Genomic DNA, 15,244 nt, shown 5'->3' with positions numbered 1-15,244 from the left:
CATCTGTGGCCTTCTTGGTCATTCAGCATCTGTGGCCTTCTTGGTCATTCAGCATCTGTGGCCTTCTTGGTCATTCAGCATCTGTGGCCTTCTTGGTCATTCAGCATCTGTGGCCTTCTTGGTCATTCAGCATCTGTGGCCTTCTTGGTCATTCAGCATCTGTGGCCTTCTCGGTCATTCAGCATCTGTGGCCTTCTTGGTCATTCAGCATCTGTGGCCTTCTTGGTCATTCAGCATCTGTGGCCTTCTTGGTCATTCAGCATCTGTGGCCTTCTTGGTCATTCAGCAGCTGTGGCCTTCTTGGTCATTCAGCAGCTGTGGCCTTCTCGGTCATTCAGCAGCTGTGGCCTTCTCGGTCATTCAGCATCTGTGGCTTTCTCGGTCATTCAGCATCTGTGGCCTTCTCGGTCATTCAGCATCTGTGGCTTTCTCGGTCATTCAGCATCTGTGGCCTTCTCGGTCATTCAGCATCTGTGGCCTTCTCGGTCATTCAGCATCTGTGGCTTTCTCGGTCATTCAGCATCTGTGGCTTTCTCGTTCATTCAGCATCTGTGGCTTTCTCGGTCATTCAGTATCTGTGGCCCTCTCGGCCATCCTACACCCCCTCCATACACTTATCCATCTGCTAAGTGTTCACAATTGTTTATACTGTTTTCTTTACATTAATTTGTTAAACTCCTCGGCTTCTATTTTAGATTTAGATAACTCATTCCAGCTCAACGTATCACTCAGGTCAGGCCCGAGAGTATACTGTCACTCGAGCCTTGTCTCACACTCATGGTAACATTTATAATGGACAAATTTGTAACTTTCATAATACTTCCTATGGATTCTATCACCTTCCTTTCTCTTGCAGTTCTTCCTCCTTAGTTTTCTGTTAATGTTCTGTGTGTCAAATTTAATTGTATTTAATGCAGAATTTGCTCCTAGAATTCTAGCTTCATTTGTATGATTAATTTTGTCATATTTTGAAGTAGATAATATATGATACATATAGACTGTGTTTGCATCAAAATAAATTAATTCCATACATTCATTCATACATACATTATCATTATTTCATTACAGTAGTAATGCATATACATGTCAATCTTCTTCTATATTGAATGGTTATTTACTGGCCTTTTTATAAATGGTCCATAGTCAAATGTATAGTGGTATTTATAGTACATATAGTACATATATACTAAATATATAGTATTTAAAATTTGTAATCTGCTTCAGGAGCCATTTTGGAGAATTTAAAGATACACGGGTGGTCTGCTGCGAATGTTGTCTTCGGCAGTGGTGGAGCTCTAATCCAGAAGGTACTGTGCTCAAAATCCTTATACTGTTGATTAGAGAAATTCTTAAATATGTGAAGAAATACCATATACAGTACAATATTTTCTAAATTTTTCTATAATGCAGAGCAGTTAGTTGTGAAGGGGAAGTTTTTCATAGCATTGCATTGGGTGTCATATTTGTTGTCAACTGCTAATTTTATAGGTCTCTTGCTACTTCACAGCCAGATAACTTGCAGTAACTGAGCCAAACATGCTGGCGCCAGTATTGTAAGGCACGGGATTGAAAGCTGTACCCTAGAGTACAGGTATAACTAATAATGCTCTGCGCGTGTGCACAACTGCCTATTGTACTGGTGGGGATTCCAAATGAAAGAGTTCCAGATTGGTTTTTCCACATTTAACACTGCTGTTTCTATGTGTGTGTACTGAGTTACACCCTTCACAAGGGTCTATCTTACAGTATAAATGCATATTACATGGTGGACCTACATCTTGGCTGAAGGTCTTTTCATATTACTTGCTTACTTGAATACTGCACACACACTAACCAAATGTAGTACTTTAAACTCTGGTAAAATTTATTCAATTGTAATTTACCCCTTTTGCATTCTTTTATCATATCTCAGGATGCATTTTTCTTGAGAACTTCACATCTTTAAAAGGGTTGCCTTGTGTAAAATAGTTTCCAGGCATTTGCAAGTATCCTTCAGTGATATTCTTTCAAATGAATTGTAAAGCATTTGATAAATGTATGGCAAGAAAGATGCATGTCTTAACAAGTATAAGCAAAAATAAAAGGGAATGAAATGAAAGATAAGAAAAGCTCACTACAAGAAAAAAAAAAAATTTAAGCATGAAATATTTTCACACAATAGGGGCATTAAGAAAATGTAGCCGAGACCAACATGTGTTAGTGCATGGTGAGTGTTGTCAAAAGGTAGGGAGGGGGGGGGGGCATTAATGGGCGACAGGAGATTCCTTTGCTAGAAGCAAGAGACCCCTTTGTGAGACGCAAAATGAATTCCCTGACAAATGAGTGATCTTTACAACCAAGTGTGATCACACAGTACTCATAATACAGCAACTTTTCCTATTCATCGTGTTTTGGGGATTTTTGTTCTTCTCTTATTTCACAAGAATATTGTGGAATAGACAACCACCCTGTGTTTTCCCCAACACCTTTGATCTTTATTCTTTCAAGGATAGTCTGTTGAATCTTCTTGACCTAACAAATTCCATTTCTAAAGATGCTGTACTTTGAGTTACTATGTTTTCTGTGGGGAGCCCCATCGGCTCCCTGAAGCTATCCAAACTGACATGTCAGTTTGGATAGCTTCAGGAAGCCTTCGGGGCTCACTCAGAAAATGGCGTTTCATTACATTCTACGCTGTTTTTTTTTTGCCTTTGCATTAACCTATTCTGAACAGTCACATTAATTAGAGCTTATAAATGAACAGTATACGAAGTCTAAAAAATATTGCAGGTTGATCGTGACACCCAAAAATGTGCCTACAAGTGCAGTTATGCCATAATTAATGGTGAAGGAGTGGAAGTGTACAAGGAGCCGATCACTGACCTCGGTAAGACGAGCAAGAAAGGGAAGCTGGCGCTACACCAGGTGAATGGAACGTACAAGACTCTTGAGGGTGGAAGAGGTGACCCAAAAATGGTGAGACATTCTTTATCAATGAGCCCGGCATTGGCTCATAATTTGCGTGTTTTTTCATTCATTTATTATCTTACTTTCCACATCATGGGGGTGGAGAGGCCTGGAGAAAATAGGGAAATGATATTAGAAAATACTAGTATGTTTAAAGTTGTCAAAAAATATATATTTTTTTTAGTGGGAAGAAATGTGTGTAAGTTGGATTTCAAACCCAACTTTCCCAACCATATAATGCAGGGGATGTAAGGCTGATTGCACAACATTGTTGTGTGGGGTGGGGGTAGGGGTTGTTACATTTTTATGTTAATTTTGGTTTTAAAATTGCTTATACATATACTGTACAGTACTACAGAAAATTTCTTGTGGTACTTCAGGTTATCCTTTTCCAAATTATATTTCATCTTTGTCTTATCCTTAGTTACATTTATTAGTTTTTACGACGTAATAGGTGTATTCCTTGGTTCATTTTTTTATTTTGGTGTTATAATTGATGTCTCCTTCAAACTATAACACATTATTTATCAATAATCATCATCACAGTACATCTAATGTTATCAGTCCTTATGCTGATGATTCTGCAGCCCTCTTGAGTCTTAGTCTAATTGTCTTGTATCTGAACTAGCCTCTCAAAATGTAAATGTCGGGCACACCCTTAATTTGTCAGTGACTGTCAAGATTTCCTCCTAAAATTGGGTTATTTTCTTTGGATTCAGAGGATATTTCCCTTTAGATGTTGATTAATCTCATTTCCCCCTGTTCTAGAGTATTGATCTCACATCTGAAGTAGTTCTCCTGTGTCGTTTTGTGGACCTAACTACCACCTCGTATATTCCCCTACACCTTTATTCTGTTATAATCATACAACAATATGATATTTGTCCCTCTCAATGGGTTACACACTGTTTAGTAGGAACTTTTGCATTGATAATTACCAATTTTAAGAAAAAATGCTAATGTTCAATATTAGATACTTGAGGTTTGAAGAACCTTAAGTATCTAATATAGAACACTCTTGGCCATTAATAGGTTCTTCACCTATTATCAGGATAGTCTATATACTGTGTCTTTCACCTGTCTGTATAAATAGATAATTTAAATTAACAAGTTTAAATAACAATTAGTTAACTGTACAAAATAACTAAAACAATTGTGCAAGTAAATTTGTTTCCATATTTTATTCTGCAAGTGAATCATAGTTCTTAAATCTAGAATTCTCAATCTTTAGGATCTATGTACGACGTTGTCTCTCCTGCGATCATATATGCCAGGTAGAATTGCTGCTGAAGGCACCTAGTGCTTAGTGCCAATTGCTTTCTTCCAAAAGGTTAATTAAGCAAAGCTGGGAAGCTGGTTCATGCTCACTGCATGCTGAGCACCACTGACTCAGGCAGATTATTGAAAATACGAAACCAAACAATATTTATAAACACACACACCAAAGAATTTTATACAGTATTGGCATGAATCCATTGTGCAAAGAAACTTTAAATGGATAAACAAGCCGCTTTATTTTAATCTGGTTTTCTGGCTTCCCTCTGACATAAAGACAGGAAAGAATGAGATACGGCTTAGTTACATACTGTATTGTGGTTCTGGTGCTGCCACCTGGTGGAGGAAAGGGTAGATGGCTGAACGAGCCAATGAGTTATTTCTTAGTGCTCCTTGGCAAGTACAACGAGCGTCACCCTGCCTGCTTGCACAATTGCTTTCCCATAGACATCTCAATCTTCATTTTAAGGGCAATGAAGTGAGGTAGTTCAGAAAGATATTGTTTTTAGTAAGTGTGCCCACATGATACAAGAGACATTTAAAGATTGATAAAGATTGGAGTAAATAATATAAAAAATAGTAGTTTTGGAAGTAAGTTTTTGAAGTTTGGTACTAGTTTTTGAAGAGAGGGGTAGCACTATATTAAGGAAGCATCAGTACAGTACAGAGATGTATTTATTAATTTATTTATTTATATATGTACAAGAAGGTACATTGGGATTGTGAGGATACATAGCATAGTAATTACATTCTTGTAAAGCCACTAGTACGCGCAGCGTTTCGGGCGCGTGATATACAAGTTTTTGTTGAGTATTGACTGTCATTCACTCCCTTTACATATCTTTATGATGGCCAGTCATTCTTCCCTTGAATCCTTTCACATTATTTTTTTGTATATATTCGAGTAGCTTTTGTTCTGCTCTATTTTCAAGGACTATTTTATTTATATATACAAGAGTTCTTACATTCTTGTACAGCCACTAGCATGCATAGCATTTCAGGCAAGTCCTTAATCCTATGTTTCCCAGAATGTGACCCACCAATACAATTAAATTATTAATTAAGATACAATATGGCAATAGTAGTAGGTAATTGTAGATGCATTAATTGGATATAAAATGAATCCAGAACGTATGTTTCCCCGCATCTGATAACATTATTCCTTATGCTGATGAAACAGGCATCGTGCGTCTGCGAGGTGATTCAGGAGTTCATCACTAAGGAACCATACTACTGCCCATATCTAAAACAGAGAAGGCCTCATTGTGTTCCACCCTTGAAACTGTCCCCTTGCCCGTCTTTCTGTGAGGTGCAAACTCAGAGAGACGATTTAATTTATTCAGATTTGTCCTGTCCTTATGTATCTAAGTGTCCCTCCGCATTATATAAACCTAACTCCAAAGAAAATAAAAAGCTCATACAGGGGAGCAAGAGGAGGTTGCAAAACGCACCATTTGTGTCATCCTTATCGAGTCAGTCACCCTCGTGTACCTTGCATTGTAATAATGTTTTAATTTCTCAAACTGTTCCATTAAAGATAAATCATGAATGTTTAGATACACAAGGCTCACAATCTCCTGTTGACTCTTGTTCTACTTCCCTTTGCACACAATCCTTTTTTGATTTTGTTCCCGTCAAGCCCTTCTCATCCTCACCTTTCGACATAGATGCAGTCTTCTCCCAACACAGTGGCAAGGTGGGCTCCTCGAAAAATATTGCCTTGATATACCACTAGTAAATCTTCTAGAGCATTAAATGCTTAAAACGATTTCTAGCCATTGCTTTCACTGTTTACTGTTTTAGTGGGTGTGTGTGTGCAGATTTTATTTAAAGCTTTTAGGTTTTCTATGTTATAAATTTCATCCATTTTCGCTGTTGTTAATACAGTAGATATTGGCTAGTACAAGAGGAAGGGGATGGGGTAGTAGGTTTCTAAGCATAGTGCATTCTTGCCAGCCACAAACTGTACTTGGAACTTATAGGACAAAAAGCAGATAAGTTCTAAAAAAACTTTTCAGAAATACTTATCAATATACATACTGTATATAGTTTAGAATATTTGTTTTAAATTTATAAAATAAGGAAAATTAAATAAGACAAATGTAAGCATTAACATTCTCCCCACTGCCCGAGGCGCATAGACCCCAAAACTCGGGCTGGAGAGCCTGCTGCTGTCATTGTAAAGCTTAATGGTCTGTGACTACTGGGGTTTCTCACAAAGATCTCCCTGTAAATATCTGCCACATTGTGAAGAGCTTATACCTTCTCATAAATTTGCTGGCATTTCCTTTACATACCAGAAGCACCAAAATGGTTTTTTATGCATCTCAGGATTGGATATAGAGTACCGGTACAATACATTAAACATAAAGGAATACATGAAAATTAATAAAATGCCTGTGGCAGCAGCTATGGCTATGTACATAATTCAAATGGTCATCTATGGTCATGACGGCAATATGTCATACACTAAAATTCTGGTATAAATTTAGTAACCATGTACTTGGTGGTGGGTCAATTGTGATGCAGCGTACTAGCTATTGTCTGCTGTATTTTAAAGCACTCACTGAAGCTTTCTGTACATATTTTACTATTTTTTCCCATGTGCAGAAGAAAAGTGGGAATACTGTAAATATCTTTTAATGTCCATCATAATCAGCAAATTTGCATTTTCTGTATTATGCAGTTTGATGTTTGTAAATTCATAAATTTTTAGCTGTTTACATACATGCATTATCATCACCCAATTTTCCATGCTTATGAATTAGGGCATCTTCCCAGAGAAGAAAAGGGGGGGTAATATAGTCAAAGGAGATTATAGATACTCTATCATGTTCCAAATGTACTTCATATAACTAAGAATTATATAAATTATATTAAATAATTAAAAGTTACTTAACCATGTATTAGAATTGTCATTCACAATATACTTCACAAATAAGCACCACATCGCACCCCAACAGCAACTCTCCACCACTTCATAAAACCAGGTGTATAGTGCTCCACATGAATATTTCTGTACAGAACATACAAATACATTCATTCCCTTACACACACCACTTCCACCCAGCCTTGTCCTATATATCTCTTTTTGTTCATTACTCTTTGCTGTGGAAAGCCTCAGGTCTCATATATCTGCTCACTCAAATACTGTAGTACAGTATACTGTACTTAGTTTTTTATTTCCTGAGAGAAGCACTAGTCTGGATAAATGAATAGTTGATAGAAATGTAGAGTGGTAGGGTGGGTATGGGGAAATGGAATAGGGGAAGGGATCTATCAGGAGAAAGTGCTAAGTTATTAAGACTACGTAGCACTTGCAAGGGTTCAGTCTTCTGATCTTGGTTTAGTCTTCATATCTTCAGCCACCTTATTGTGACTAATTGTCTGCAAGGGATCAGATTAAGGATTTGGGATGGGATGGGGAAAAGGAATGGTGCCCAACCATTTGGATGGTCAAGGACTGAATGCTGACCCGCATGAAGTGAGACCATCACTCTTAACGTTCAGCCCAAGTGGTTGGGCAAGGGGAAATGGGATAGGTGCTCATGGGAATGTTTAAGGTTGTCCAGGATATATGTAGGGCGCTTTATATGCCCAAGACTAGAACAGGTGAAAGCCCGATTTATTTGTTTAATTTAAAGAAATCGATGGCCTGCTGAAAGCAGTGTTAGTGGTGGACTTGGGTTGGTTTTAGGAGGACTTATTAGATATACCTATTGTTGATACGTTAGCTATTAACTTGGGATGGCAGTGAGCATTACAGTGTATAAAAGTCGTGAAGCTAGGGAAAGGCACTTCTCAGAAGAAATCACTGGCTAGAATGACTGTATCGTGTAACACTCGGAAGGTATACGAGGACAGATCAAGAACTGGGATACGAGAATGGAGTGAAAGAATGGTGGCCAACCACCCGAACCATTGGCTGTCAAACGCTGATCCTGCAAGAAGTGGTGATGTTGCTGTACCAGTCAGTCCAAGTGGTTGGACTGAAAGGGTAGGGAGTGAATGTTAACGTATCAGATAAAGTGCTAAAGCTATTTTCCTGATGTGCATGTTTGCGAGTATGACATTATTATGAGGAAGCCATAGATGTGTGGTTGGTAGCTAATTATGAACAATGGAAGCATTTTGTACTCACCTAGTAAAAAAATGTGTACAGGTATTAAAAAAAATAATTTGTGCATATGTAGTAGTGTAGGAAGTCTCAAGGACTGTCTCATTATTTCATGATTAGCTTTGTGGCATCACATTAGGGTATTTTCATAAATTTAAAATTATCTAAGAAAATATGCATGGATAGTTTTCAAGGCTTTGTGTACTTCATCTACTACACTTCAATGGGACTGGAGTTTAGACCAGTAGACTGTATTAGAAGCCAGAGTAAGGCAGGTGAAGGAGTGGGATTGGTTTTATTGTACAATTTCTTAAATATTGAATGTTGATATTTTTTCATAAATTACCATATTAGAAGTCATTTGCATTGGTCTCATATTAATTTAGTTTATGACTGTAAGCAATATACGTCATTAATTATTATAATATTGTGATGGAATTTAAACTACAGATTGGAAAATGACAAGCTAGCCTATAAAACACAGTTGTATTACTCTTGAGTTTGGCTTTTGAATGAGCTAGCAAATTTAACATACAGTAGTGAGATTCTTTGCACAGGGGATCAATCTGTTCAGTGTTTATAATTCATTAATTCTTTTATATGGAGCCAGCAAGGGTTCTGGCATGTGCGGTGATCTATTATTTTGAAATACAGTACTTTTATTAATTCACTTAATCAATTTTCTTCCATTTTATTGTATGCAATGATGCCTTAGCATGTATGACATTTACTTATATGGATGTTTTTCCTTTGCTAGTCATGCAAAGTCAAACTCAAAGCATGCCTTATTTTGAAAGCATTTTAAGTGTTGGATTTGAGACTTGGGCCTATATGAATGTCCAATCACACACAGAGATCACACTAACGTGATGCATCAAATGAACAAATCCACAAGGGCCGTAACGAGGATTCGAACCTGCGTCCGGGAGCATCCCAGACACTGCCTTAATCGACTGAGCTACGACAGGGTAAAAGGGTTAAAAACCGAAGTTCAGTAGAACTTCGGTTTCAACCCTTTTACCCTGTTGTAGCTCAGTCGATTAAGGCAGTGTCTGGGATGCTCCCGGACGCAGGTTCGAATCCTCGTCACGGCCCTTGTGGATTTGTTCGAATGTCCAATGATGATTCATGTTTTTAAAGCAGCTAAGAATGTTTACATTTTAACTTTGTATTTCATGTCCCTTTTCAAAGCATTTCTATTCTTAGTGCAATTAAAATTTAGGTATCACTTTAAATGTGTTAGTATTGATGGGTATGATCTCCTTCATGTAAAAGGATAGTGGATGAGATTCTTAGCATATGTTTCCAGCATTATTATTATGATCTTGTTTGCCTTGTTCATACATATGTACTTATACATACCTGTATATATATAAATTTATATGCATGTAAGTATTGTATACACATGTATAATAGTTTTGAGTTTGTATTTAGAATAATATGAATGTATAAATTTTGTAAATGACAAGTTTATTTGTATGTAAGGAATTAACTATAACAAATATATACAGAATAATTGAAGTACATACACATTGGACAAGCTCAAATTAAATTAACTTATTCTCTCGTTTCAGGATATATTGATTCCAGTTTTTGAGAATGGAGAATTGTTGAAAGACTATACTCTAGAGGAAGTACGAAAACGCGCCGAGTTGGGCTCGGATGACATTGACGTTTTCAAGTTTTTAAGTGAAGAAAAATCTTAGTTTTAGATAGTACTGTAGTTGATCGGTTGTTATGGTTGATTAACAGTTACACTGTTTAGTTACTTAAAAAATACTACATCATGGTGCATTGGACAAAATATAGTTAAGTCAAATAAACAAAGCAAAGTTCATATTGTGAGTTGCATGCAGGAGTTAATTGCAAATAGGAGTTGTAGCAGTGTAAGGGTTAATGTACACCAAATGATTTTTTATACTGAGATACATCTTTTTAAATTTTGGAATATCTGATGCAAGATTGTGCTGACTTTTTGAGTGAATATAGTATAAATAGTGCACTATATTAACAGTATAATATCAATGAAGTTGAGGCTTGGGAGGAATGAGAAAAAGAATAATTATACTTCTATATTTAGTTCAACTTGTAAACCGTAGTCTCGGTTATCACATTACCTCAGGTTTTAAGAATAGTCATATTTGTATTTTGTAAATCTTTATTGTTTACTTCTATACCATAAAGCACAAGATGCTATATACAGTCCTTCAAGTTTATTTGGGATATATACATTAGATCCCCAATTGTTACATATTTTACATCTTCAAATGCATATTCACACAATCAACATATGCAGCACAGCATTATAATTTGCAAGCTAGCATTTTTATTTTTATGAACTGGAGAAATTCCTAAAGAGTTTGAGAAAAAGCATAGTTGAAAATTAATAAAAGAAAACTTATCACTATATATTTTCTTTGACATAGTGTATCAGTGTCTGTATGCGCTGCTAAGACAGTACAATAACAGCACCTAAGTTTATTAGATTTTCAGGATTTAAATGTTCAATGCAAATACAAGAAAAGCAATTTACATTATTCTGCTGAGCTAACAAATTTCTTTCCCATAAATTCTTAATAAACAAGAGGCAAGCTTGATAGTTCAAATTATCACAGTGTAAACTAAAGTTGATGTAAAGTTGTAAACTAAAATTTTTTAGTTAAGAGGTGGTGGGATGATAGTCATCTTACTCCTAACCAAAGAGCACAAGCTCCTTATATTTTAATGATCATTTCGTCGGGAACAGGCACACTGTATAAGCATATACGTTAGGTTTGTATCGAGGCTTGTATACAAGGTCAAGAACATTGTATTAAAGTCCCAATGGGTCAGACTAACGACCCACCCCAGGATGCAACTCTACAACAGTTGACTAACTCCCAGGTACCAGTTTAGCGTTTGGTGAGGCATTTGATGAAAGGAGTCCTAGCTCCAAAGATTTGAAGTCCCAGCCATGTCTTTCCCACCTAGAAATCGAACCCAGGATCCCCAATTGCAGGTTTAGAATGTACACAACTGTACTACATGACATAAGAAAAGTCATAAATGTGCACAAATTTTCATCACTTTCATTTTGTAATTTGCAAAATCATAAAGCAAATAGTGCATGCCAATAACTATGGTTATATCAGTCATTACCCAGTGGGCACAATATTCAAGAGTGGCTCTGGTTAAACATTGAATCAATGCTAATTCAATGCTGAATCAACATTGTTTGCATTGATTTGGAGTCAAATTGGTGTTGCTCTTGGATATAATGCCCAGTGGGTAGATGTAGATGGATTAGATTCACAAATGACTGCTCTGATACTGTTGAGCATGTAGTGCTAATTGTACTTAGTTTTTAATACATTATGTAGTTGTATAATTTTGGATAATTTTAGAATAAGTTATTTTATTAGTGTGGCTGAAATATTGAAGATTGAAAAGGGAAAGGATTCACATGCCATATATTAGGCTGCAAAAGTCTAAAAGAAAAGTCAGTTGTTTTGAAAAACTGTGAATTGGGTTTCACTGAAAAATGACATTGCATAGTCTACTTTGTTTCACATCAGCATAGTTTCTTGTTAGGAACGTATTAAATTATCAAAATGTTTTTGCCTTCAGCGTTTCTTGAACACGTCATATAACTATTTTCCCCCTTTTTTTCTTGAATACGAATTTTGTTCTCTGGTTAATGAATTTTGTTCTCTGGTTAATTATAATGCTTTAATTTTGTTTGCTTATTGTATAAAATGATGTATGGTATAAATTAACAGAAAACAGTAAATACAGGTATGCAGAAGACATGTGACAATTCAAACTGTCATTTAGTGAGATGGTGTGATGTCATTTAGTGAGATGGTGTGATGTCATTTAGTGAGATGGTGTAAAGTCCATTTAGTGAGATTGTGTGAAGTCCATTTGGTGAAAGATGGTGTGATGTCATTTAGTGAATGAGGGTGTGATGCCCTGCAAGTTATATTCAGATGGGAAGGTGTTTGGAGAGGCAACTTGTCATTATTCACTATTTGGGTAGTACATTCCTTACACTAAACATTTTGGATAAGGCTTCCATATTCAATATTTCGGCCATTTTTTTAAATTTTATTGCCAGGCTTGTAATAATATACAAGCTACATATATATGTAGAAATTAAGATTGTTGCATGTTCTTAAGTTTTATGCCTGTATCAGTTATTCTATCTTCCATAATTGCCACATCTTTTTAAAGTACTTAAAAATTGCAGCAATGCTGTACATGCTTTTAATTTTTAAATGTATGAATCGGTTACTTGAGGACACGGTTATTTTCTATTTAGGAAGTTCGTAACTGCCACTACTGATTACACACAGAAATCACAATAGCGTGATGCATCAATGAACAAATCCACAAGGGGCGTGACGCTAGGGCACCCTTCGAGAATGCAGAAAGTTCACCACCTGTTACACAGTATGCTATGTTGAAAAGTTGCAATGTATAAGTTGACTGAGTAAATACCAAATGGACACTTTGTAATTTAAATGCAATTTTGTGCATCAGCAGATAAAAAAAATTTTATGGTGTGATTTAAAACTTAATGTTACTTCATTGCTTGAAATATTAAGCAGGTTTACAAACTAAAGCTTTTGAAAATTTATTTATATTACTTTTCACAAGTCTCTATAACAGCATTGTATTATTTAAATTTATATTTATCAAAACTATTGGATCTCGTACTGTAAAGTGTCCTTAATAGGTAGTACTGTACTGAAATCATTTTAATTCTGCTGCATATTTTGAACTATTGTGTGTTTGCAATTGTAAAGTTCTACTGGTAAATTGTTTTGCATTTAATTAAGTGTATACAGTTGTGTTAATGAGTGAAATGTTGCATACCATGGATAATCATACAATTTTTACTTTACACCTTTTTACATTTTATAGAAAAGCAATGCATGAATGAATACTAGAATATATTTATATTATTAAATTTGTGTATAATACATATGTATCATTTGGACAAATGATAGTGAATGTGTTTCTCTCATACACAATTCACAAACATAAAAATGAGGGCATTAAATTTGCTATATTAATTATTTAAGAATTTTCATATAAAGCAATATATTGTTTTTAATTATAAATTGAACCAATAAAATCTTTCCTTGTCCTTAATACTTCTTGGTGACTCGGATACTTTTGATATCGTTCACCTTATGCGTTTCTGTTCTCGTATTGGCATCCTTGGTGATATTTAGCGCCCTCTGATTATCCCGCACATTTGATGGTGCTACACAGCCTTCCCGGTTTGGTGCCTTCTTTTTGATAATTACTTGTCCTTAATACATATCAGTAGCCTATGCCATTCATAAGCAGTATCCTTTGAAATTTAATTTGCCAATGGCAACCAAATTGGTTGACACTTGTGTAGGGTTAGGGTTACACTTGCTATATAAGCAAGACCTGAAATTGGACTTAGTGTGGAGTTAGCACACTCGTATATGCAAGAGGACCTGGAATCAGACCTAGGGTTGGGTCAGTAAACTCGTATGTGCAAGAGGACCTGGAATAATCCCCTAGGTGTGGTAGAATAACTGGGCACTGTTCCTTCCCTGTGTACCCAACAGGAACCTGGGACCATGAAGGTTTCAAAGAGTACAGTAATGTAATTTAATTTACAAATATTTGCAGACCTTTGTCTGATTGGTTGACTTTTTAGAAAAGTCACAATGTAGCTTATTTGTTTCAATAACTTTGGCAGATTGTTTCACCCATCCAAAAAATCTATTGTTAAATCAGCTCATGCCTATCTCTTAACTAAATCTAAATTTGTCTAATTTGAACTGATTGGTGAAAGAGATAGTCACAAAGTGGGTTCAGGAATTAAACCAACATATTCGTTTAGCTAAGTAAGCTGAAATATTGATGAACTAGTAACAATTTATGTATTTAAGCTTGTATCTTTTTTTTTCCTTCACATCATTTACTGTATATTAAATTTCATTTTTGGGATAGATACCTCGGACCATGTGTTGAAACTCGGTTAGGTTAGTCTGCATCATGTTTTCTCAAGCTCACATTTAATCAGTTAATTACTATTGAGAGCATGAGCAAACAGTGAATATGCAATACTTAGCCCAGGGCATGAACCCTGGGCTTCTTGCTTATGCTTGCTTCTCTCTCTGTACAACCACTTGGGCTGGGAAGTAGAGTGATGGTCTTGCTTCAAGCAGGTCGGTGTTCAATCCCCAACCGTCCAAGTCAGTGTCTCTCTCGCATACACGCACACCATTCTTCCATTTAGGGCAAACCTTTGCTTTGTTTTAACCGTTGTTTAATAAATTATTACATGTTTCATGTGCTTGTATTTTCTGAGCCAGCCTATGGTGCTGTACCTACCAAAAATACCAGAGAAGTCTATTTACACTTTATTCTGTCTTCGTAGCTGGCTACCATTTCCAGACATATGAACAAGTTTGTTAGGCAGAAAATATATTTGACATAACCATTATGTAATGCTTTTAAAAGAGTGTGCACCTAAGAGCTGGCAGAGGGTTTATTCCCTTCGGCTTCTCTCTAAAGCGCTTGCTAGTGAGTGGTAAGGCTGACTGGCCTGTAATTTTCTGCAGCATTCCTTTGAAAATGGTAACACTTACAGCACAATACTACAGGACAACCTCACTAAGTTTAGTTAGTTTAGTTCATTTACTATGCACCCCCATACCTATCTTGTGGGCAGTAGTGAAAAGGGCTACAGAGGCATATAATAGGCTCAGGGATTGAACCCCACAATTCATTTAGCTAAGCAAGTTCTCACTAAGCTACAAGCTTGTTCAGAGAAATAGTCACTACAGTTCATTGTTAACATGTGGAAAAGATTAGATGTTTGAATGAGGCTAGAAGGATCATACAACATAAGGACCAAAGATTGAACATAACACCAGC

At 36.1% G+C, this 15,244-nt stretch overlaps 1 protein-coding gene across 6 annotated transcripts in view; it reads left to right on the top strand.

Moving 5' to 3' along the window:
• LOC123745860 (nicotinamide phosphoribosyltransferase) overlaps positions 1-13,457 on the top strand; it is a 36,349-nt gene extending 22,892 nt beyond the window's left edge. For 2 of the 6 annotated variants that reach the window (XM_045726946.2, XM_045726947.2), the window contains 4 exons: positions 1,225-1,307; positions 2,770-2,955; positions 5,402-5,917; positions 8,072-9,211. In XM_045726946.2, the coding sequence (XP_045582902.2) occupies positions 1,225-1,307; positions 2,770-2,955; positions 5,402-5,917; positions 8,072-8,236 (950 nt within the window). In that variant the 3' untranslated portion in view covers positions 8,237-9,211. Of the gene's footprint in view, positions 1-1,224; positions 1,308-2,769; positions 2,956-5,401; positions 5,918-8,071; positions 9,212-9,912 lie in introns of those variants that run through there. The other 4 variants (XM_045726944.2, XM_045726945.2, XM_045726943.2 and 1 more) reach the window with 4 other exon arrangements.
• The last annotated feature ends 1,787 nt before the right edge of the window (positions 13,458-15,244 follow it).

Source organism: Procambarus clarkii, chromosome 88, assembly GCF_040958095.1.
Source record: "Procambarus clarkii isolate CNS0578487 chromosome 88, FALCON_Pclarkii_2.0, whole genome shotgun sequence".
NCBI lineage: Eukaryota > Metazoa > Arthropoda > Malacostraca > Decapoda > Cambaridae > Procambarus > Procambarus clarkii.
This window is presented reverse-complemented; position numbering and strand designations above follow the sequence as displayed.